General features: G+C 34.8%; 1 protein-coding gene across 1 annotated transcript in view; it reads left to right on the top strand.

Moving 5' to 3' along the window:
- Window positions 1-23,260, top strand: part of SEMA3E (semaphorin 3E) — a 137,044-nt gene that overhangs the window by 45,830 nt on the left and 67,954 nt on the right. The window contains exon 2 of the mRNA XM_005148378.3: window positions 22,552-22,712. Within this exon, the coding sequence (XP_005148435.2) occupies window positions 22,552-22,712 (161 nt within the window). The remainder of the gene's footprint in view (window positions 1-22,551; window positions 22,713-23,260) is intronic.

Below are 23,260 nucleotides of genomic sequence, written 5' to 3'. Positions count from 1 at the left end.
AAGGAATATGTACAGCAACCTTAGATCAGTAGGGGCTTTTTTGGCCTTTTGTTTGCGCTTCAAGCAAGGTTACAAAGTTTAATACAATGAAGGGTAGATGAGGATGGTAACAGCAGATAGGTTGCTATCATCATAACAACAAGTAAACAACAGACCTCTTCTATCTTATTTAAATTCTTACTATTTCATTTTTGTGATGAATTAAATTTATATTTTTTCCTGAGGTGGTGGTCTTCAAATATATTAAAGTAAATGAGGAAACCACCAATTTCATGTTTCTAGATTATTGACATATTTTCCTGAGAGACATCATGTTTTTTCAGCCTTCAAACAAGCTTCAGTGATAAGAAGCGACTGTTACATTTGGAGACATTTTTGTTTGTTGAATTATACTTATTTTTATAGAGTTACAATCCAAGAATGCTGAACCGTTAAAAAATTATATTTGTATTTAGAATTTAAGTAAATGCTACATTAACATCTGATCCGTACAAATATCAGTGCTTATCTTCTACAAAGAAATAAAAAAATATTGAAAAAATGAAACTTGGATATGTGCTTATGCCTGTATATTGGAGCTTCTTATAAACACAGAGAACATGCCCAGAGGTCATTGACAGAGTTTTATGTAACAAATAGTTATATTCTCAGTAGAATTTAGGTGACTGAGATTACATCAAAGTTATTTTCCAACTTAGATCAGAAATAAGGGAAATGATTGCCTATTGTGTATGGGTACTTTTGAAGACTTTAGTAAGATCTCAATTTCTAAACAATTCTGAAAAAATCTTAGCATACACCGTATTTTTTCAAACAAAACTGTGTTACCTATCATTGAATATAAGCATGTTGCTCATTACTTGAAATGATTTCATAGAATCATAGTCATAGACTTATATAATGGTTTGGGTTGGAAGGGACCTTAAAGAACACCCAGTTCCAAGCCCCCTGCCACAGGCAGGGACACCTTCCACTAGACCAGGTTGCTCAAAGCCCCATCCAAGCTGCCCTTAAACATTGCTAAAGGTGGGGTATAAGCTCATTGTTTAAGTGTTTTTTTTTGGTGGTGTTTGAATAATTTAATGTGTTATGTGTTGATATTACTAATGAAATTTTTTTTTTAGTGGCACATTTTTCACAACAGTAATAAACTATGAAGAACTTGAACAGTTTCTTAAAGACAAGTATTGAAACCTTTACTGCTGGAAGTGTGGTGGGAATATTTGTGCCTTATTAATAGTTAAAAATATTGAAGACAATAACATCTTAGAGCTGCTATTAGGCCCATATTAATAAATTCTTATTTAAGAATAATTGTGATGGCTTTTTATTTTTCCTAATCTTATCTGAATATATTTAAATGTGATCCAGTTATTAAAGACCTAAATAAACATAAAACTTAACAGAGAGTTGTGAAAGATTTTATATTTCCAAATATTATGAGCAATTGATTACAAAAATGAATACGCAGTACTGTTTAAAATTATATCCACATATAAAGCAGAAGCACATCAAAAGGATTATGTGCTTCTGGTAACCTTCAGGACTGAATGTTTTACTTATACAACTGAATATACTGATAGAATTAGCTGTGATCTTTTAATACTGTTGACATTAGTACTTATGAATGATAATATCAATCCATTTTCATGCTTTGAGATGTACATCAGAAGACTCTGAGGGATCACATATACTATGTCACCTGGTCAGTATTAGAATTATTCATAGTCCCAGATTTTTGCCAGGGTCAGCAGAAAAATGCCATTCAAGATAAGCAAATGATTTAACTTAAAAATCATCCTGCATTCTCTTTTCAGTATCAGAAAAATATTTCAGAACAATTAGCTAATGGATGTAAGGCAGTGGAAAACATATCTGTAACCCTCTTGTGGGGCTAATTAACTCCTTCATGTTACTTTGATGTGGTTTTGTAGTCTAGATTGTTTAATATTGGATTATGCAATTCATCATGTCTACATTATAGAGTGGAAAATATAGCACTATGCCTCCAGCAAAAAGTGAGCGAGGTTATATTGACACGTCAAAGTTGATCCTGCAGCGCACTCAAGATTATTATTAATTTCTTCAATTAAAAAAGTTGGCTTTTGTAAATAAGATGATGATTTACCACATAGTTGAAGTGAGAAGACAAGGGTTAGCAGAGGCATATTAAACTGTTTCATGATTTAGTTGAGTAAGAAGTTAGCAGAGTTATACTATTATGGTTTATAATATAGATCATATACACAAGAAAACAAAAATCTTGAAATTCTAAATAATGTATTCATAATTGCAGCAGTCATTTGTAGATTGTTCCTTAAGGAGGCACAGGATGCACTTCCCTCCTTACACTGAGTAGTATATCTAAAGATGTACTCTAAGCAGCAAGCCTCACGTTGGGGCCACATAAGCCTAGCAGTTCTGAATGTGTGGAGCACTGGTGATAGAAAGAAGAAACAATGAAGCAAAATTCTGTTCTTGACTCCAGAACAAGTTACAGTTGCTAAGTTACTTATAAAAAATTTTTCATGCAACTGTACTGTTTTCCCTAGGGACCATAGTTTGTGCCTGCATACAGTATCATATGCCTTATGAATATACACTTACTGTAGAAAACAGTACAAGGAGATTATGCTGGGTAAAAGTGACCTGTCTTCCATCATTTGAAGCAATTATTTTATAGATCATTGCTGTGAACTAGCCTGTTTTGTTACAACCTGTATCATGTTTCCCATGATACAGATTTCCTGGGGGCTGGACATGCCTTTATAATGAGACATGGATTAACTCAAATAAAAGAAATTTCTTAATTTTGCATTCCATACTCAAGTGCTTTCTGGATTAAATATTATTATTACTGAGCTATGTGGTCAGCCTACGTATGCCAAAGCAGCTTCTAACTATATTTTAATTAACATATTACAGATATGCTTTACTAAAGCTGTTGTTGATGGTAACTGAAGTTGCCTATACTCATTAATGTTACTGTGGTAACATTACCTGTGCGCATTATTGCCCCTTGGCTACATTGCAGCAATGTTTACCTACTACTTCTTCAAAATCAAAGGCGAAGAAGTGGGCCTTTTGTTGGACACTTGTGGGATTCTTGGGACAACAGGAACTCTTCTCACTTAGCTCTCTCACCTCTGTTGCAGTGTATCAGTTAAATAATAATTATTCTATTCTGTAATAGAAGAGATATGTAATGAAAGAAGAATTTATCCAAATTAAAACAAACCTAGCAGGGGTAGATTTAGTAAAGGTTACCTACAATTTTCAACAGCAAATCCAGAGCACTGAAGTACTGACATATGATTATCCCCAGTATTTAAATTTTTGATGCTGTTCTTGGCAACCATGGAAACTAATACTCCTCCAAATAATATTTGGGCATAGTTAGGAGACAGTACAAGGACCATTATACATGGGGGGGGGGGGGGGGGGGGGGGGGGGGGGGGAGGGTGGATGACGTTATGTTGCTTGGATATGAAGAAAATAGAACAACTTAGCTATATGGATGTATGCCGTGTGGCCTTTGAGCCATAAGATGGTTTTATTTAGTAATACTTATGCAGCCAAGGAAACCATAGTCTTTCACACTACCAGGACCTACTACAGCATTAATACTTTTCAAAAAGAGTAAGTGGCCACAGTTTCACACCTGTCCAGGTTATAAGTGCATTAGCTACAACTCTTTGTTATTGATGTTATTTGTTCTTATTTGAGAATAAAATTAAGCAATTTAGATAATGCTGGCAAGTACCAAATATAATTAACTAATTTTCTTCTGTAATGACTCCTAATACAGAGCTGTTTGCTATGTTTACTCTTTAGTACAAATGAATTTTAATTCAGCCTCTGAAAGCTATCTCTTGGCTTGTTCATTTACATTTCATAATTGAATTAATGGAATGCAGAATAAAGAGACCATTATTCAGAGTGACTTTCCTTCATAATTTTTATTAAATATCATAATTTTTTTATCAAACTCATCCTTGCAATTAATTATGTTATAGTTTCCTGCATTCATCAGCATGCAAGAGAAATAGCACCAATTTTGATTTTTGTGATCACATGAAAACATTTATCAAGTTACTATTCTGGTTACTTCACAAAAATACATAGAGTCCAACAACAGTTCATAAAAAAGATAGAAAATAAAGCTCTTTTATGGTATATAGTTTGATTAATCTGTGCATTCATAGTATCTTGACATTTATAGCTATTTGCTTCTTTTATGAGAATTTTTCTTATAGCATTTATATGCAAAAGGGAATTAATCATCCTTCCAGTTAGTCAACTTTTTTGTCATTTACCCACCAAAAAGTCTTGGCCTTCCAGGGAGTGTTTCCAATAAACACTCTTGTCACTATAATATTTGGTTTCTTCATCACACACTCATTTTTCATCTCTCTTGCTAAAACTATTTTTTTTCTACAGCTTATATGGAGTGTAACATTCATAAACTATTTGAACAGAAAAAGCTATTGGTAGTCTGTTTTGCATTTCACATGTAATAAAAACAGTTTCAATTTGAGTTGACATATAGGCACTAATGGTGTTCTTGCAACGGAAGAAAATAAAAACAAGTATCAGCATTGTTGGAATCCTATACTTGTGTTTGACAGACAACTTCAGTGTTAAGTGACAGAGTATGTGGTTTGAGTCTATGTCTGGAAGCAAGAAAGAGCAAAAATAAATTAGTTAAACTACAAAAAGTGAGAGAATCCACTTACACAGAAGCCAAATGGTCACTTTTAAACTATTATTTTACTTCTTCATTCTTCATGTGAATAACCTCACAGAGAAGCGTAAAGAGGCAAAAGAACCTGTAAGGACCTGTCACCACCCCTGTGGCTCTCACCAAGGCTTCTTCAATATTTGACTCTGCTTCTGTTCCAGCATTGTAAGTTATGCTCTTTGCACACTAACAACTGTCTCTGGTGCTGGCACACAAGGCAGAACACAGAGAAGCTGCTGCATGGTGTGCAATGGGCCACATTCATACAATGAAAGAAAAAGAACAAAGAACTTTTCAAAATCTGTTACAATACTCAACTGATAAAATTAACTCACTATTTCAGAGTGAGAGATCTTTACAGAAACCGTAAGCAAATTAACTGTTAGTTTTAAGTTTCATGAGAAAAGACATTAAACACTTTGGTGTTGTGGGGGAACAACAAAGTATTTGTATCTATCAAGTGAACTTGTTAAAAATCTGCCACTGAATCTGTCTGTAAAATGTACAATCTTATCTGTAAGTATGGATGCTGTTAGAAATAGCAATTATTGCTCACAGCACTAATAATTGATGCTTTCCCAGTAGTCACTTCATGTTCTTTTCATGACTTAAAAAGTTCTAGTCTCAGTCATATTCTTCTTGCCTTATTCCCCTTGATTTTTCAAAGGCAAGTTCCCTCTATCTGCCTTGAAGCTCAGGGGCTTATGTCTTTTGAACTTCTAGGTGAATAAAATACCTGGCAAGCAACCTGACAACCATCAATCAGCTTCCAATTTCAAGGCAGACTTTTCAGTAAGCTGAGCTACTTTTCAGACTTTGTTAGCTCACCAAGTCTACCCATCAGATTCCTATGTGCAAAGCACTGGGTAGACCTGTGTAATTATCTAGCACAGCAACTCCATTGTTGCTATGTCATTGATTTTCGGAGCAGTCCTGATGGTGCCCATTTAACATGTTTTTTCTACTTAATATGTCTTAAATAAACATTACCAAATCTCTTTTTTCTTTTTAATCCTTTTTCCTCAGGTAAGTCAGCACAAAACTAGAGATTCTCAGCAGCCCTGAAAGTAAAACCTGCAACCCCTCAAGTATAGACTGAAGTGCCCAAATGTGAAGATCAGTTTTAAAATGCTGGTTTTATTCCTACCCTGGAATGCAGCTCAGGTGCCACTGTCCACACCATTAGCAACTATATTGTTCCCTGTGCACACATAATTAAGCAAACCTCAGTAAAGTCCTTACTGACAGTAACAGACAAGAGACCTTACTGAAGTCATGGCAGTGCATATTTTAATGCCATTATTGCATTTTAATTGAAGCTGGTCTCCCCTTAACATACCACACTTAACCTCTAGGTGCAATACAGTGTATAAGAGTTTTGATATTGTTGCACATTAAAGGTGAGGCATGAAGCCAAAGCTAAGAGCTCCTACCTCCCGCAGAAAGGAATATCCTCCTTGGAATTCAAATATTTATAGCCAGAAGATACCCTTAGTAACAAGTGATTCAGCTTTCAACAATCTCCAACTCTTCAGAAAAAGAGAGTAGATTATTTTATGTTAATGAATGATTAGTATTCTATTTCTATTGATTTGTATGCATGAGAAAATACATAAGCACTCTAGTACCACCGTCTTTTCTTGTTTATAATATATTAAACAGTGTCAAACTGATACTTACAAATCCTTAAGCTTGACGTGGATTTGCTATTAGCTAGTTTATTATCTAAAAAAACTATAGATCTGTTTGCTGTTCATCATTAGCTATTATACAAAGAAAATCACAGTTTCCACACTTGTTACCAGTGGTGGAAGCAGGAGAAAAATACGCTTTCTCACAACAGTTAAAAGAAAATTTTGTTAGATTGAAGTTTGTCAGTCATCAACAAGCTGCCAGATGTTTCCAGCCTCTTGTTTGTGAGTTTTGCTTCTGTTAGAAACAAAGTTTGCATAGAACTAGGTATAATTTTAGAAGGTCAGTTGCTTATGTCAAAATTAATTTATGAAAGAACAAAAGGTAATATACTGTGTAGTTAAACACCATCTAACCTAGCCAAACGTATGTGTCAAATCACAGGGTCAGCTTAAAAATCAGAAGCAATGACATAAAAGTATTTAAAAGATAATGAAATAAATTAAATTAAATTTGATTGTTTCTTCTTCTTCTTTTTTTTTTTTTGCCTTCAGGGTCTCCATGGTTCTGTCATATGTTCAGCATCCACAATCCCAAGAGAAACTTGCAGTTTAAAAACATTAACTTCTCACGCACATTCAACACTCCAGTCATAAGAACTTTTTGAAAAGTCTTTGATGCAACAGTTACATTAAAATGATTAAAGCTGACAGTGTTGTGAAACACATTATAAATTGAGTATAGCAATATATTGCACCTGTGTTGGCAATTTTAGCCTATGTGAGAACAACAACCCTTAATATTCTTCTAACATTAAGTTCATGAAATTGGAAAGATCCAGTTTTATGGAAAATAATAAGACAGTCTTCAGGTCACTTAACAGATTGTCACCAGGCTCTGGTTAAAGAAAAATAGGAAACATGACTAGTTTCTTAAAAAGTTTCAGTACACTTTTTTTGTTAATTCAGGAATTTTTTGCTAATTCAGGATTTTTTTGCATTATAAATATTCCTTTAGCCCCTTCCAAAGATTAAAAGATAAGTATCCTATAACCGTTTATTTGTTAGAAGAACAGCTTCAAAACAACAGAAGTATTCTGATTTGAAAAGAAACCAAAGTATCAACACATCAAACATTATTTTTCTAACCCATATGTGTTAGAGTTGTATAGAAACAACACGAAGTATAACACTGAAATGATGTTACATCCTGAGTCAATGTACTGCAATGTGCTAATATAAATATTTAAGTTAATTCTCTGACAAGAAAAACTCCAACAAGTGAAAAATATTTTTGAATATTGGTACACTTCTCTGCATCTTTCTTATGCTTAGTGTCTGATTCCTCAATTTATTAGAGGTATTTAAGAGGAGTGAGGGTAAGAATAGGTGAAAAACAGTTTTATCATTGCAGAAAAAGAACTTCACAGTACTGCTGATGGTGCTATTCAACTAATGCTTCTATTGAATCATTATTTAAATTTGCAAGATACTGTTCATCATTAACAACACAAAGAAAAATCCCATAAATCTACAATAGAAAAGCTTTCCAATTAAAAAGACAAAAGCAGACTTTGTCTTCCTCTTTGTTCTGTATGTCATTTCTAATAAAGATTGGATAATAGAAATTCATGCTAAAGCTAATCTTTTCTTTACAATAAAAATACTCTATAGTGCAGGAAAAATTATAAACATTTTTGCTCTGGCTGTTTCTTAATCAAAGAGCATATCAGTTACTGCATATTACTGCAACATTCCAAACATTAAATTAAATTATAGACAATAGAATTAAGTACAGTTTACATCTGTAGGGCATTAAAACATGAGGCACATTCAGCAGTTTATTTATTCCCAGTAGAACTATCCCTGCTGAAATAGTGCTGTTAAAACATTCTTTCCTACCAGACTTGGCTGTTTCAAATGCATTCCTCAGGCAATATACATATTTAGCTTTTAAATGTGACATGTAGAAATCAAGCTTGATTTTCTTGGATGGCTTGACTTTCTTTAGCTGTGCTATGGTTTAGGTAACCTTATCACTCCCACATTTCAACCCTGCTACTGGATCTATACAAACAGCCTGAAGAATGCTTACTCAACAGGGTTACAAACAAGCGCCATAGGTCCACCTGTATTAATACATTTTGAAGTCTTCTGCCACTTACTACATATGATTAATATGTAAGAAGACACATACTGTGGAGGCTGAACCTGCAATCTTTAGTCTAGACACATGGATCTGTAGAATTTGAATTGAAAATTACACTAGTAGTTCGATATCAATAGAACTCATTGCAGTCATAAAAGAAAGGCCTACAAATACTATAGTAGGTTTGGGTGTACATTTTTTAATTTATCTTAAAATTATTTGATAAACCAGAAGTATTTTGGATTTTAATAATAGGCATCATATCTTCTTGTCCCTAACACTGGAAAATTATTATTGTAATTTAGATCAGGAGACTGCATATATAAATCAGGAACCGAAATATAGTACACCAAGAGCCAGATTCTACACAGGTATAAGTGAAACTTATATGCCAGTGGAAATAGGCAAAATGAACTAAGCTTAACTCCTACATGTCTGGCCCTCGGGATCTGTTTCAACAGTACAAAACTACTTGCAATTTGTAGTGCTATCTTTTGCATAATGTTCATGCCATTTTCTTTGGCTGCTATAGTTTTTTTTATATTTGGAGACACTGAGGCTGAATGGCACAATTGTAACTGCATCCATCCATTTCAGCACTTGTTACATTTTGCTCAAACCACATATATTTCCATTCCTTTTTTCCCCCCAAAAAAATTATTAGATCTCAAGAAAAAAAATCCAATACCTTCAAAGAGTTTGCAGCTTGATGTGAAATTTGATCTTTATAATTGTGTGTTGAGTTCTGTGACTAGAAGCCCAAATCAGATGTTATTGAAGGACAAATGAAGGTGATTAAGCATAAATTAATCCAAATTTCCTAGAACTCTTGTGTAATGAAACTTCTAAATATTTACAGTAATATTCTGGAGACTTGTTTACTTGTTTTTTCATTTAAAGATATATGAATGACATAGGAATATAAAAAGGAGGTAGGGTAAGTATTTGACATGAAAGGATTCCTTCAATGTTTTTTTGTACAACTTACTTGAAGTAGAAGATGGTATTTCAAAGCTCATAATTCATGTTAAAGGCTGGATGCTCACATTTTTGTTATAAATGCAAGAACAGGGGCACCTGGACTTAGTAGAATCCATAGCTGCCTTGGCAGTGTCAAGGAATCTTTGCAAAGAGGACAGATTTCAGCAGAGACAGCATCTATATTGATGTCTTACTATAGCAGCACATGTAAATCCCTATCATAGAAAACCATCAACAGCCGCACAGTGAAAAATAAATTCTTCTAAAGAACTTGCCTTCTGATCTTTACAACCCTTCTAGGAGAGCAGGAAAGAAAACAATGGAAGTTCCACTGAGCTGTAAATTACCAAAAGGAAAATTCTTTAGAGAAGAAACTGTAATTGTTCTCAATAGCTATTTAGCATTGTTTATACCTATTCAGGTAATGCTACTGTCAATGGACAAAAGAATTTATAACCACAGATAAAATAGTTATTGCAAAATGGCATTAATAACAGTACCAGGCTAGACATGCATAGAAAATGTTTAGATATAAATTAGCTCTGTGAAAACTTTTAGATATTATCTATATTTTCTGGAGTGAAACTAGTTTCAAAGGATAAAAAGAAAGAAAGAAGTTGCAGAACAAGTAACACAGATGGATTACCACTTTCTTTTATGAAATTTACATTTGACCCATAATCTTGTGAAAACACAGATCCTCATTATAGCTATTGTATTTGTACCTTTATTAATAATTTGTTGGTAACACCTTTATTAGCATAGTTTGAGATAGCAAGCAGCCTTGTTTATAAAATGAAACTTTTGAATTTATGAAATAAACTTTTTAATATACAAAACAAAATTTCATGTATGTGTATAAGCATACATACACATACACACAAACACACATTCTGTGAATTTCAGAACATTTTCCTCAGATGACTGTACTCCAAAGAAGATAGATGTAAATATTCTCTTTTATCTTACTGTTATATAGAAATATATTACTTGGAAAAGTGACACATCCAACTAATGATCTGGTATAAATACCCTCTGCATGTAGAAAACAGTGTTCTATAGTGTATATTGTATTATGGAAAATGAAGATAAGGAAATAACCTGGAAGATATCTATTCCTTTTCCAGCTAGTGTTTGGCTATTAACTAAAGTAGGTTGTCAAATGCATCCTCTCATCTTTATTTAATTGGTTCATTTAATAGCACTTATAGTGCTTGCTTTTGCAGATTATTCCGAAGCTAATAGAACTGTCACATTATTTCTATCCCTACTGTTAATGACCCAACACAATTCCTTATGTCGTCATTAAAGTACTTGCTGTTTCTTTCATGATTTTCTTCTTTAAAAAATAAGTATATATAATTGTGTTTTGCTTTAACCACCTCTTTTTTTTTTCATTGCTTCCAACAGTGGAAAATGGGAAGAAAACGTTTTATTCTTATCATACACTCAACTTGCACAAGTGTATGAGATTACAAAAGGTGCAATGAAGACCATTTTGTCTTGTGATATAAATATGACACACATCATGGCCCATGTGTTCTCTTGGTGCCAGCCATCCACTGATATATGAGTTGTTTATGTGACTCTTAGATTGTGAAATATATCCTTCTGTTGAAATCAGAAACTGTTTATATAGATGATTTTTATTTATGTGGATAAAGCTGGCATAAGTAAACAAGCTATACTGCAATTACATCTACACAAATTAGAATTTTCTAAGGTTTTTCCTGCTTTTCATTTTTCTCTATAAAAAAGTTGTCTCACTGCCTTCAGACCAGACACCATTTTACTATATCCTACAAGGATCAGAAAAGAATAAAATGTTCCCAATTCTTTACTTCTTAAAGAGAGAAAATTCCCCTGAACTTCAGTTAAACTTACATAGCAAGTGGCAGAACTATATAAGAGTAACATTTTTCCTTTAAGTATTAATGAAATAATAAAAGCTTTTAGTTAAATAATATATGTTTAGGACCTATTCATTCCTAAATGTACTTTTTTGTGACAGTTTGATAAATATATTATTCTATGACAAGCTATTTCATACAGTTCATGTTTTTTTTACTTTTTTCCATTGTATCAGGTATAGAAAATTGTATCCTGCTGGTGCGATGTGCATCAGGTATTGCAAAATTAATTTGTCCTCAAATAGCCTTATGCTCATAGTAATGTACAGAATATAAATTTCTGTTTCTATTGTATTCTAAACAAAAACATTGCTGTCAGATTGAGTAATATGGTACTTGGTACATATAGTTCTAATACAATATCTTCAATTTTTTCATATTTATATTGAAGATAATTTGGAAGTAACCTTCCTATCTCAAAAACCAATATTTAGAAATTTTCTTGTAAAAAGTTTCTGTATGTTGTCTTCTATGTTTCTTTTTTTCTCTATATCTTTCCATCTCTACATACTACTATGAAAAATCCATAGCTGCAAAACGAATGAAATACTCTTTTTTTGCAAAAGCTCCTTTGATTTTAAGGGTAGTTTTATTAAGGTCTAGTGCAGTTTAGAGAGAAGGATGTCATGAGGGACAGTGTGGAACTCTTTACACAATTCATACTAGTTACACAACCATTAATAGCTGCCTAATATTGACTTTTATTCTCAGGTTACACTACTTAAGATCAACTGTTGAGGTCTACCGACTCAATGTTAAATGGCAGAAACATGACTGGTTTTGACTGCTAATATTTGCAAAGTGTTATTGATTCTGAAAGGTTTCAAATATGTCCCAAGTTATTCAAATAAAGCTTTTCTCTGTCTCTTTCTTCCAAAGCATTTAACTTGGCCAGCATTTCACAGATAATTAGGCATACTGTGTGAGAAACAGTAAAAGACAACAAAGATCCTTAAAGATCTTATTTCTATGTATTGCACTTCATTACAGTGCTTAAAATTGCAAGCATTAACAAAGAACAACCTTAACTTAGGTATAGAATGCATTTTGGGTTGGAATATCACTTTTTTTTTTGGAATATCACTTTTTTGGGGGTTGGAATATCACTTTTTTTCAGTGATATCCAGTGATAGGACAAGGGGCAATGGGTGTAAACTGGAGCATAGGAGGTTCCACGTTAACATCAGGAAGAACTTTACTGTAAGAGTGACAGAGCACCGGAACAGGTTGCCCAGGGAGGTTGTGGAGTCTCCTTCGTTGGAGACATTCAAGGCCCGTCTGGACAAGTTCCTGTGTGATGTATTCTAGGTTACCCTGCTCTTGCAGGGGGGTTGGACTAGATGATCTTTTGAGGTCCCTTCCAACCCTTGGGATTCTGTGATTCTGTGAATTCATTTACATTTAGCTATGTATCTAGTACTTAGACTTCAAATTTGGAGTATAAAAATTACTAATTTTAAATTATATGTGCTTAGATTTTTTTATAAAGAGCATTCATAAAGGATTTTTAATGTAATTTCTGAATGCCTCTTTGTTTTGTTCTGGTAAAAAAAAAAAACCCAGCAGAATAAATATATTAAACTACACATTTAACATTGAACAAAACAAAACCTGAATATGACATATCCCACCTACAATCTAAAAGCTTGAATTCTTGATAAAAGTCTGTCTCATAATAAAAGCCATAATTAAAATAGAGCAAATAAACTGATCTTTGATACATTCAGTTTTCATTATAATTTAAGAGCGTTTGGTCCATATCAGGAAAAGCATGATCAAACCATGGACACGTTAGTGCTGGATAACTCAAATTAGGTAGGTCTTCTGAACACACTGATGTTTAACAGATGAATAGTTGTCTCTTTTCTGTGAATTAAACCCTTCCAGAGAAGCTATTCTGTTTAATTAAAAAGAAGAGACTTTGGGGTAACAGTGTACTCATTTCTACATAAATCCATTCACTGCTGTTCTGAGTTGCTGTTCTTTGTAAAACTTGTGTTTATTTCAGTGTGTGAGGCACAGTAAATCTTTTTAAACTCACCTATGGATTATTATCTCAAACTCTGCAACTACTATGAGTAATTGATTTGCCAGAAAAAAGTACCTTTAAAGCTTCCTTTCATCTTTTTATTTACTTCCATCTCAATTTTTCCCTCTGCATTTTGCTTTTCTTACAGTGTCTCCTTTCTCCTCCATTCTGTTTTTTATCACAGACTTGATGATTCTGGATAGCCTTATGAATACTGTCAGTCACCTGCAATCTTGCCCAAGAGCATATGCCCCTGAAAAGCACATGGGATATTTCATTTTTATCCATCTTTTTCAGAGGAAATTCAATTTAACAGTCATTTTGAATAGCATAAAACCCTGACTTCAGGCATCTTCATTGTAAATGAAAGCACCAGATTCTCTTTCTGTCAAAACACTGGATCTCTGCAGAGAAAGAATTCTACCCTTCCCACACTGGTGTGGTAATAAGCATGTAGTAAGTGGTACACTTACTTACTTACTTACTTAATAAATCAAGGCCTCAAGAGACTGGACTGTCTGTGTTTCATCAGAAGGTGGCAGTGATTATTTGAAACATATGTATCTTCTATACTTGCGTTTTATAAATCAATTCTTCCTTGTTAACACTATTAAGATATAAAACATAATGCAAAACATGTTCCATGAGTATAATTTATAGATGACATTTCTTTGTATACTTACTTCCTTAGAAATACATTTGGTAAAGCAGATAATGTGCTCAAAGAATATTTCATGGATGCATATGTCATCCTTAGACTGGAACAATTTCATATTAAAAAATTTGTAGAATCGTAAAATCATAGAATCATTGAATAACACAATGGTTTGGCTTGGAAGGTTCCCTAAGGATCATCTAGTTCCGGCCCCCTGACATGGGCAGGGACAACTTCCAATAGATCAGGTTGCTTAAAGCTCTGCCCAGCCTAGCTTTGAACACTTCAAAGGATGGGGCATCCACAGTTTTTCTGGGCAACCTGTACCAGTACCTCACCAGCCTCATAGAATTTCTTCTTTATATCTAATCTAAATCTACTCTCTTTGAGTTTAAAGCAATTACCCCTTGTCCTATCCCTACATGCTCTTGTAAAAAGCCTCTTTCCATCTTTCTTGTAGCCCCTTGTAGGTACTGAAGGCTTTTCTGTCTTCCTGGAGCTTCTCTTCTTCAGGCTGAAAAAGCCCAACTGTCTCAGCCTGTCTTCATTAGAGAGGTGCTCCAGCCCTCTGCTCATCTTCATGGTCTCCTCTGAACTTGCTTTAATAGGTCCACACCTTTCTGTTGGAGGCCCTGGAGCTGGAAGTAGGACTGCAGGTGAGGTCTCACAAGAGTGGAGTAGAGAGACAGGATCACCTCCCATGACCTGCTGGTCATGCTTCTTTTGACGAAGTCCAGCATACTGTTGCTCACATGAGTAAACATCATTCTATCTTGGACTGAGACCTGGGAACTTATAACAGCAATGGTATTTTCATAAGCATTGAGTATGGTTTAACACTTTCTAACACAGCTACGTATTTGAACTGCATTGCAAGAGAACACTTCGGAGATATGTGCATGGTTTCTGAAGAAAAATCACACTGAAAAGCTAAACAATAATAAGATTCAGAAATTGGTAGGGTCACAGATACTATTGTCAGAAAACAGTTGGCATTTCAACTACCGCTGTTATTAAGCAGGTATCTTAAGTGCTTCCAGCTGATTTAGAAAGAAGTTTTCTTCTAAGACAATCTGCTAATTGGCCATCATTAGCCTATAGGTTTGCACTTGATTGAATTTTTTTAAGCATTAGTTACAGTAAATATATGATTGGACTGGCATGGAATTCTGGAAATGTATCTTAGAACTGCAGTAAACCAAGCTTGTATGAAGATTCTGTGTGATGTTTTTTAGTTTGATATACAGTGTAGAATATTCCAGCCAGATCTAGAAACATGAAATACTGTGTAAGAATACACTTTTCTAGTAGTATGTAGGCCTAAACCACAACACATATCAATACTATAAACCCTGGTAGATTTGTAATTATTATATTTCTGTTGTTTAGTAATGAAACCAGATCAGTTATAATGGCACTAACTAAATATGTTAGTTTGCCAGCAGGGAAGAAAAGCTAAATATTTGCTAAATGTGATAGAGTACATGTATGTTATGGTATACATGTGATATATAAAAATTTGAAATGGAAATAATAAAGATTAAGACATGATCTAACATGATTAGCTGTGTTAAAGACTTTCAAATTCCACTGAAATTTCTCTGCCAGAAGATGAGTAGAATTAGAGGAAACAAAAATACACCCTATGATTTATTACATTTCCAAGTTATAGTTTTTTTCAACTATTTTAGAAAAAAGAAAGATGAGAGTTTTGTATTTCATACAGATTGAAAATATTCTTGTCTCCCTGTACCTTTTAATTTCAGAAACTTTTGCCTCTGTAATTTTAGCAAACTCAGAGGGAAAGTTCTTTGAAGTTTTCACTATAATTTAAACTTCATCACTAGATCCACACATTTGGAGGAAGAGCATCAAACAAAGCTATTCATGTACTTTGCTGCACCAGCTCCCTTCATGAAGCCAATTACATTCTCCAAATATAGCTAGATAGCAAAACTACCTGCTGCGAAGAGCAGAGGTTGAATCGTGTGAGAGTAGTTATGGACTAATGGGTTTTTGCTTGTCGTTACTAGACTTTGCTTTCTATCTCCTACACTGCCAAGTTTCTGAGGCATCTGCCTGGCAGCCATACAGATAAAACCTCAAGCAGAGAGAGTTCATACTTCAGTCTCCCTCACAGCCTTTTAAGTTTACCTCCTACTGGTTCATGTTCCCCAAATAAGACACTAAAATATCTTACGAAGTGTGTTTTAAAAGTATAGTGGCACTTTCAGCATCACTACTACTAAGATCTTTTAGTTAACTTGCACTTAATTCTGCCTTGTCTCAGATTTTGTCAGGGAATCTCTGGTGAGTTTACACTGTCTCCATTTCTATTGTTCAGCCAGTTTGGTTGTTTTCTGTTTCATCTGAGTTAATGTACTTTTACACTACTTGTCAATCATCATCATGACTTCGTTATCATTTTTGAAGCAGTATACATGTCTGATGGCTGTGAGCACAAGAAAGCAGTAATAATTGCTAATAAATTCTCTCATGTTCAGCAGCATAGGTGTTTTGTTTTGTTTTTTTTTTGGGGGGGGTGATTTTTGATTTTGGTTTTTTTTCTGCTGTGTAAGAAAGCTTCTGCCTCCTGTTACCAATTTTATACAGAATATTGCTAGTTAGAGGTTTTAACCTTGTCAGAAAGATCCAACCACTTGTAAAATTATATTTTTGTACTTCTGATGGATGACTCTAGGGTACCCTTGAATAGTAATCTACCCTAAAGTACAGATGCTTTACAACTGAAGGGTACTTGCATTGTCTGATCTTACTATTAACCTGAAGTTCATAAACTGTGTCACAGACATTTCAGACTCTTCCCTATGTCTCCTTTTGGTTTTCTTTTTGTTTCTGTCTCTTCCTTTTCACGTGGTTAACTTGTCACTTGTCAGCTATATAGCAAAGAGCTGAATAAACTAAAATTACATAAGGTTCACCAAATTCTTATAAAACTTATTCCACTGTAATATTTATACTACCGGAATATGCTGATAATTGGAAACATAGGATGTCATTCAATTGTTCACATTGCCCAGAGTTTTTATCTGTGGCCTTTTACATTATTGATGAGAAGAACGCAACCCCAGTCATTGCCTCTTCTTGTAAAGCAGCACTGAACCATCCACCTTATGTACTCAACATGTTCAAAGTGCAAGACTCATTTGTCAGTGCCCTGCATCTGGAAAACATCTTTGCCAGAAGAATGTTCTCCAGCATGAAGTGGTGTGGGAGGTGAGACTATATTTCTGTAGAATTTAAAAGGGGAACCAAAAATTTTTATGGGGGCAAAAAAGGGCAAAAGCAATAGATCTGTGCAGTTGTGATGATGTAATGCAATGGAAAACAGAGCACAGTAACAGCAGCTTTGTCATTCCCTGAGGAAAAAAAAAGTCCTATAGTGACATTTATCTATATTCAAGGTTCAAAGTTTTATCTTAGTCATTATTTGCTTGGTTTCTGAGAACCTGTTATAAACAAAATCTCTGTGTACTCTGGCTGGTTTAAAGCACCAATTATGTTTTTCATTTAATTTCCTAAGCATATTTTAGTTATCGGGACTTTTTATTTTAAAATATCAAAATAATATCATAAAAGGTTGATTTTTTAATAGAAATTTCTATTTTAACACAAGCTTAGAAGATAGAATTACATACTGATGATTAAAACATTGAAGAAATCAGCTATTATGAATATAATTACCATTTCTTGACAAATGGCTAACAGAATCCATCTTGTAAAAGAGTATATAACATGAATATGCTTACCATTGCAGATGTGCTATAAGAGAAAGTGTATTAAGCAAGATCAGTCTTGATTATTTGCCAGCAAGCTCTGGCAGATAGATAACAGACCCTCAGGTTTGTTCTTGGCATTGAAAGCAGCAAGAAGTAAGATTTGTTCCCTTATGAAGTGCAATCTGGCAGCACAGACTTGCTTTAAGGCTTTCACAAGTAAGTGAAGTGCCATGTAAGAATATGTAAATATTGAAACAGTCTTTCCTTTGTTGAGTAAAATATTCTTTGTACTATAATGGTGTGGGTTTAGTTGTGGTGTTGAGCTTTTAGATTAAAAAAGCAAAACACTATATTACAAAGTTGAATAACATTGCCACAAATCTGGGGATCAGTACACAGAGGATACTCTAAGCTCTGCTTTTACCAAAAGACAGAAGCAGAAAAGGTCTTTTCTTTTTTGTCCTGTGTGTTGAGCACTTACTTGCAATGTATTCTCCCTGAGCAATACATTTTTTTATTTCTTTACCCAAGATATTTTTAGAGAAAGTTTTTTTTTTGTTACAGAAAGCTATAGAAAATCAATAAAAGGAAGCATTTTACTTAGCTGAAAACTTTAGCCATTCCCATGTAAGAGAGGAGCCAAGGGTTTCTGGTCCATGTGCTGGAACAGTTTATATAGCTTATCCACTGTTTAATATAAAATGCATAGACTATTTTGAGCACTAGAGCCAGACTTCTTTCCCAGAAAAGCAATTTAGATACTATATTAGAGTCATGCTAGTGCTTGTTCGGTCTTCCTGAAGCTTGAATACTTTGTTGCACAGCTTCAACAGGAAATGGAGAAAGCATCCATCCTTCCCTACCAATCTAGTAGCTAATAGCTTGTGATTAAACCTCCTTATGGAAAAGGAAAGATCTGAGTTTCAATCCATTTAGAAAAGGAAATTGAACTCATGTCTGCTATTTCTCAGGTGACTGATTTAGTCACTGGTATATTTCAAACAACTTTAGGCAGCACTATATTTTCTCTGGCCAGGATCTGGCAGTCACACCTGATCTTTAAGTGAGCTAAATGTGCTCAGCATAAAAGTAGCTATTAAACCATAGTACTAGATAGAAGAACAACTGCTTCTTTGGGTTATGCTCAAGTTTAGGCCCTGATCTAGAAAATGGATTATTCAAATTAGGGGTGTCAGCATGACCAGGAGGACAACTCTTGACACATTGAGGGGTCTACAGTTGCAAGGTGACTCTTGTGAGCATAAGCTTCTTCATGGTAACTGAGGGTAGGTTTGGGGGGAAATTGCTTTTCAGTTACTGATGGTATCTCAGCACTGCAGAGTGCAACAATCAATGAACTAATAATTCAGTAAATGGCTGTGCAACCTGTGGCTTCAGCAGCTCAAGTCTGGAAGCAGAACAGCTGCCTTTCTGCAGTTCTACACCAATGTCAGTTTTGAAGGGACATAACACTACATGAATGACATCCTACTGCTCCAAAACTTGGGTCACTTACAACATGGTGAGATTCACTTCCCTAGAAATGACAGCCATAGTGCCATTTAGGCTCCCAGATAGCCCACGCATCCTGCTGGCATTCAGATGGTGCTGTAGTCTATTTGCCTACACTATCCTAACATCTCAGATACTCTAAAATGCCCAGAAATCCTACTATCTTTTAAAGGAACTACATAACACTACTACATTTTGTTTCAGTAACAAAATCACTCCCCATATCCTACTACTTGGTGTTTTCCAGCCCTACCAGATGTCAGGTTCATTCCTGTGCTTGTCTCTACATTCACAGCAAAAATCACGCCTGTACAGCTTTGTTGGAGGTAGTCCTAGAAATATCCCTTTTTACAAACTTAATCTTGAAAGATGTTTAATATTCTCAACTTTCATTTAAGCCAATGAGAGTTACAGGTGTACTTTTCAGGACTGAGTCTTACATGAGTATTTACCAGTTTATGCGATAACGTAGAGAACTGTTTATCATGCCTTGTATTCTCATAGAGAATATGTGAGTGATATCTCTGATTTAAGAGAAATGCTGTCTTATTTATGAAAAATTTGCCCTCAGGGCAACATGGAAATAAATCAGGGGCAGCTTCCACAGTACCCTTTTGTGGGCTGTACATAACTAGAATTTAAAACACAATGCTTTTCACTCCAAGACTGACTCAAAAATAAAATATATTGGATGTTTTATATTCTTGCAACTAAAAAGTGGCTTTATTCAGGACCAAAATAACATTTCTAGCTCTGCTTCCATTCATTTCTAATCTGAACAGAAACAAGCTATATTCTTCTGAAACAGAAATCTGCTGGATTTTTCTGGTAAGAGAAGCTTGCTTTGAAAGCACCATTTCCACATTGCTATGTAGTTCTGTGCTGAATGTACTGCTGTCAAAAGGTTATCTGTCCACTGGCCAGTATACATGACTTAGACAGAAAAAGCTTTTGTTCTGTTCATCATGATGTTTCTTTCTGTGACTTAGTTTTTCCATTTGTTAAATGAGGCCAGTCACACCCAGGTACAAAGTGTTTTGGCCTCTACTGTTAAAAAATGTTACAGAAAACCTAGATATTATTTTTCTCCACAACTCTTCAATAGATTCTTTTTGAAGATCACTCAGGAAAGCCCTGAATTGTGAGATTGAAATTTTAGTATCACTCCTTTGATATAAATTTTATCATCTAGGGAAACAGCTTTCAGAAACTAATTGTTTTCAGCCTCTGTGAACCTGAACCAAACCTACCCAATAAATAGAGCAAAACACATTTATCCTATTGCTAAATTCCATTATCATCACATATAAAATATAAATAACAATTTAATATTAAAAGAAAGTGTGGAAATTAGCTGAATTAAATTAATATCCTTATTGAATATTAGATTTGTTGCCTTGGCTCAAGATATTTCTTGTCTTTCCTATAATTTAGAATGTAAGCTATCTCATGAGGTAAATTGGCCAAGCTAATACTTTTGTGGGCAAGGTAACTTCAAATTCAAATAAAGAATTCAAATCTCATTTGTTTGGAACACTTTTTTCTCGGAAAAAAAGAATTGTTAATAGTGATTACGAATTTTGGTGGTTTAGCATTTGGGTACCTTATGAGGCTTCATTCTCAGGTTAAACTTACACATCAATTTTTTGAAAATCACGGCATATGAGGATGACATATATGGCATCCTAAGTAGATGTCATAGTTGTAGACCCGTGTGAAGACTTAGTCTCTTACAAAGGGTAATGGGTTAAAACTTAAACAGGGAAAGTTTAGACTGGTTATAAGGAGGAAGTTCTTTGCTGTAAGGGTGGTGAGGCACTGGAATGGGTTGCCCAAGAAAGCTGTGAATGCTCCATCCCTGGCAGTATTCAAGGCCAGTTTGGAGAGAGCCTTGGGTGGCATGGTTTAGTATGAGGTGTCTCTGCCCATGGCAGGGGGGTTGGAACTAGATGACCTTAAGGTCCTTTCCAACCCTAACTATTCTACAATTCTCTGTAGGACAAGTCCTCTTGCAGAAGACCAGCTGTGATCTCTGTGTGGCTGATAAGGTGCAGCAGGGGTGAATGAACATCATGTGCTAGTGCAGCACATGAGCAGGAGCCTCCACCCCAAACTGGATGAAGGCAACCTGCTGTTTTCAATAGCTCTGGGAATATCCCACTTCTTCCAACATCAGCTGCTGGGCCTGGGACACATCCAAACAATTGAAAAAGTTACGTTTAGGGATAGCTGCAAGGATAAGCTAATTTAGTTTCCTTACTAGAAGTGGTTTCTTCACAATACAAAAATTTGCCACAATAAACATAAGAACATAGTTCATTTCCCCTAGTCCCAGCTCCGCTGTTTTGGAGCAGTTCTAGAGTACTGTCTGTAATTACCTCTTTGGGGGGCTTCCCAACAGCAAAATAGTTTTCATCCTCTCTGACCTGCTGCAAGGTCAGGTGTGCTCTGCACCATCTACTCCAGAGTGCAGAAAGACCTCAGTGCTTGCCTCTTCTTCCTTCCTAAGGCCTGATTCCAAGTTTCTGCAACATTACCCAGGATGAATTTCCCTTCCTCTGTGGAAGTGACTTTAACCTGGATCATTTTGCAGCTAATCCCCAGCTCATTTCTGGACAAAATCTGTAATCGCTTGGAAACTGGTGAATACACATTTTGCAGATTTCATACTGTTCTCACTGAATTTAGAGGTAATATTTTCAGTGAACTGAGTGAAGACAGTGCTCGGCTTAAAACAAGCAACTCCACCACCTAAAAATAATTAATCCAGAACAACGCTCTGTACTGTGTGTACAGTAAAAAGCTGCAGTTTGATGTGCCTAAATGAAAGACAACAAGAAAATTTCCAGTAATTTATTTCAATTTCCATCACTTCATTCATTTGTTCCATTTGCAGTTAATGTCTTAAGCAATGTTTTTTCATTGTCAGAAAACGTTAAGGAGAAAAATTGTTTTCATACCTCTATATCTCATATTTTGAGCAGAATTTATGATGTCAAGATACATACACAAACCTCCTGGAGAGCTGGCTCATTTTGAAAATTATTCCCAGGTGTTTTGCGTCTCTTTCTTACTCAAAGATTATGCAATCAGCATTTTAATGTCCTACAACTTCTTGTCTAGTTGCCTAGAAGAATATGAAAATGAAGCTGTGAAAGCTAAGCTGTTTGGTATTCATCACGCACACTCTGATTGTGTTTCAGAGCTCTGGGATTTAAACAGGACGTCAGTCTTTCATAGCCCATTTGGATATCTTGGTCTTCATATAATGCTGCTGGATGAGTATCAAGAACGACTGTTCGTGGGAGGAAGAGACCTCTTGTATTCCCTCAGTTTGGATCGAGTCAGCGACAACTACAGAGAGGTGGAGTAAAAAGCTGTCTATTTTAGTAACTTCATGTCATAATGTGTAGCACAGAATGTCAGAGCTTGCATGATTAAAAGGGAGATAATGGAGGTTTGGTAGGTGGTTTGTGCATGTACATTAAGGTCACCTTTATATTTGAGATAAATACACTAATTAGCATTTTTTTCCCCAATAATAACCCATGAGGCTCACTCTAGGTGAGGGGATCTGAAGGTCATATAGCTATTTCTCACTGACTTCCAGCATGTCTATGGTGGTTTAGAGCATTTCATATTCTGTGCATACCTGATTTCTGTATCTCTACTATATTATCAAGGAATAATTTCTCTCTGGTGTTTGTGGGGGACTTTTCCATAGCAGAAGAGAAAATCTAAAAAATAATTAATAAAATATATACATATAATATATACACATAATAAAACATATACATATATATGTACAATATATACATACATACATACATAAACAATCAACATGTAAACTGCAAGAAGTTTTCAGTAGCAGCAGCTGATTTTTAGCCTTCCTTAGGAACTGGATTTTGCACT

Source organism: Melopsittacus undulatus, chromosome 5 (genome assembly GCF_012275295.1).
Source record: "Melopsittacus undulatus isolate bMelUnd1 chromosome 5, bMelUnd1.mat.Z, whole genome shotgun sequence".
In the NCBI taxonomy this organism is placed as follows: domain Eukaryota; kingdom Metazoa; phylum Chordata; class Aves; order Psittaciformes; family Psittaculidae; genus Melopsittacus; species Melopsittacus undulatus.
The sequence above is the reverse complement of the archived record's forward strand: the minus strand, read 5'-3'. Positions and strand labels throughout refer to the sequence as shown.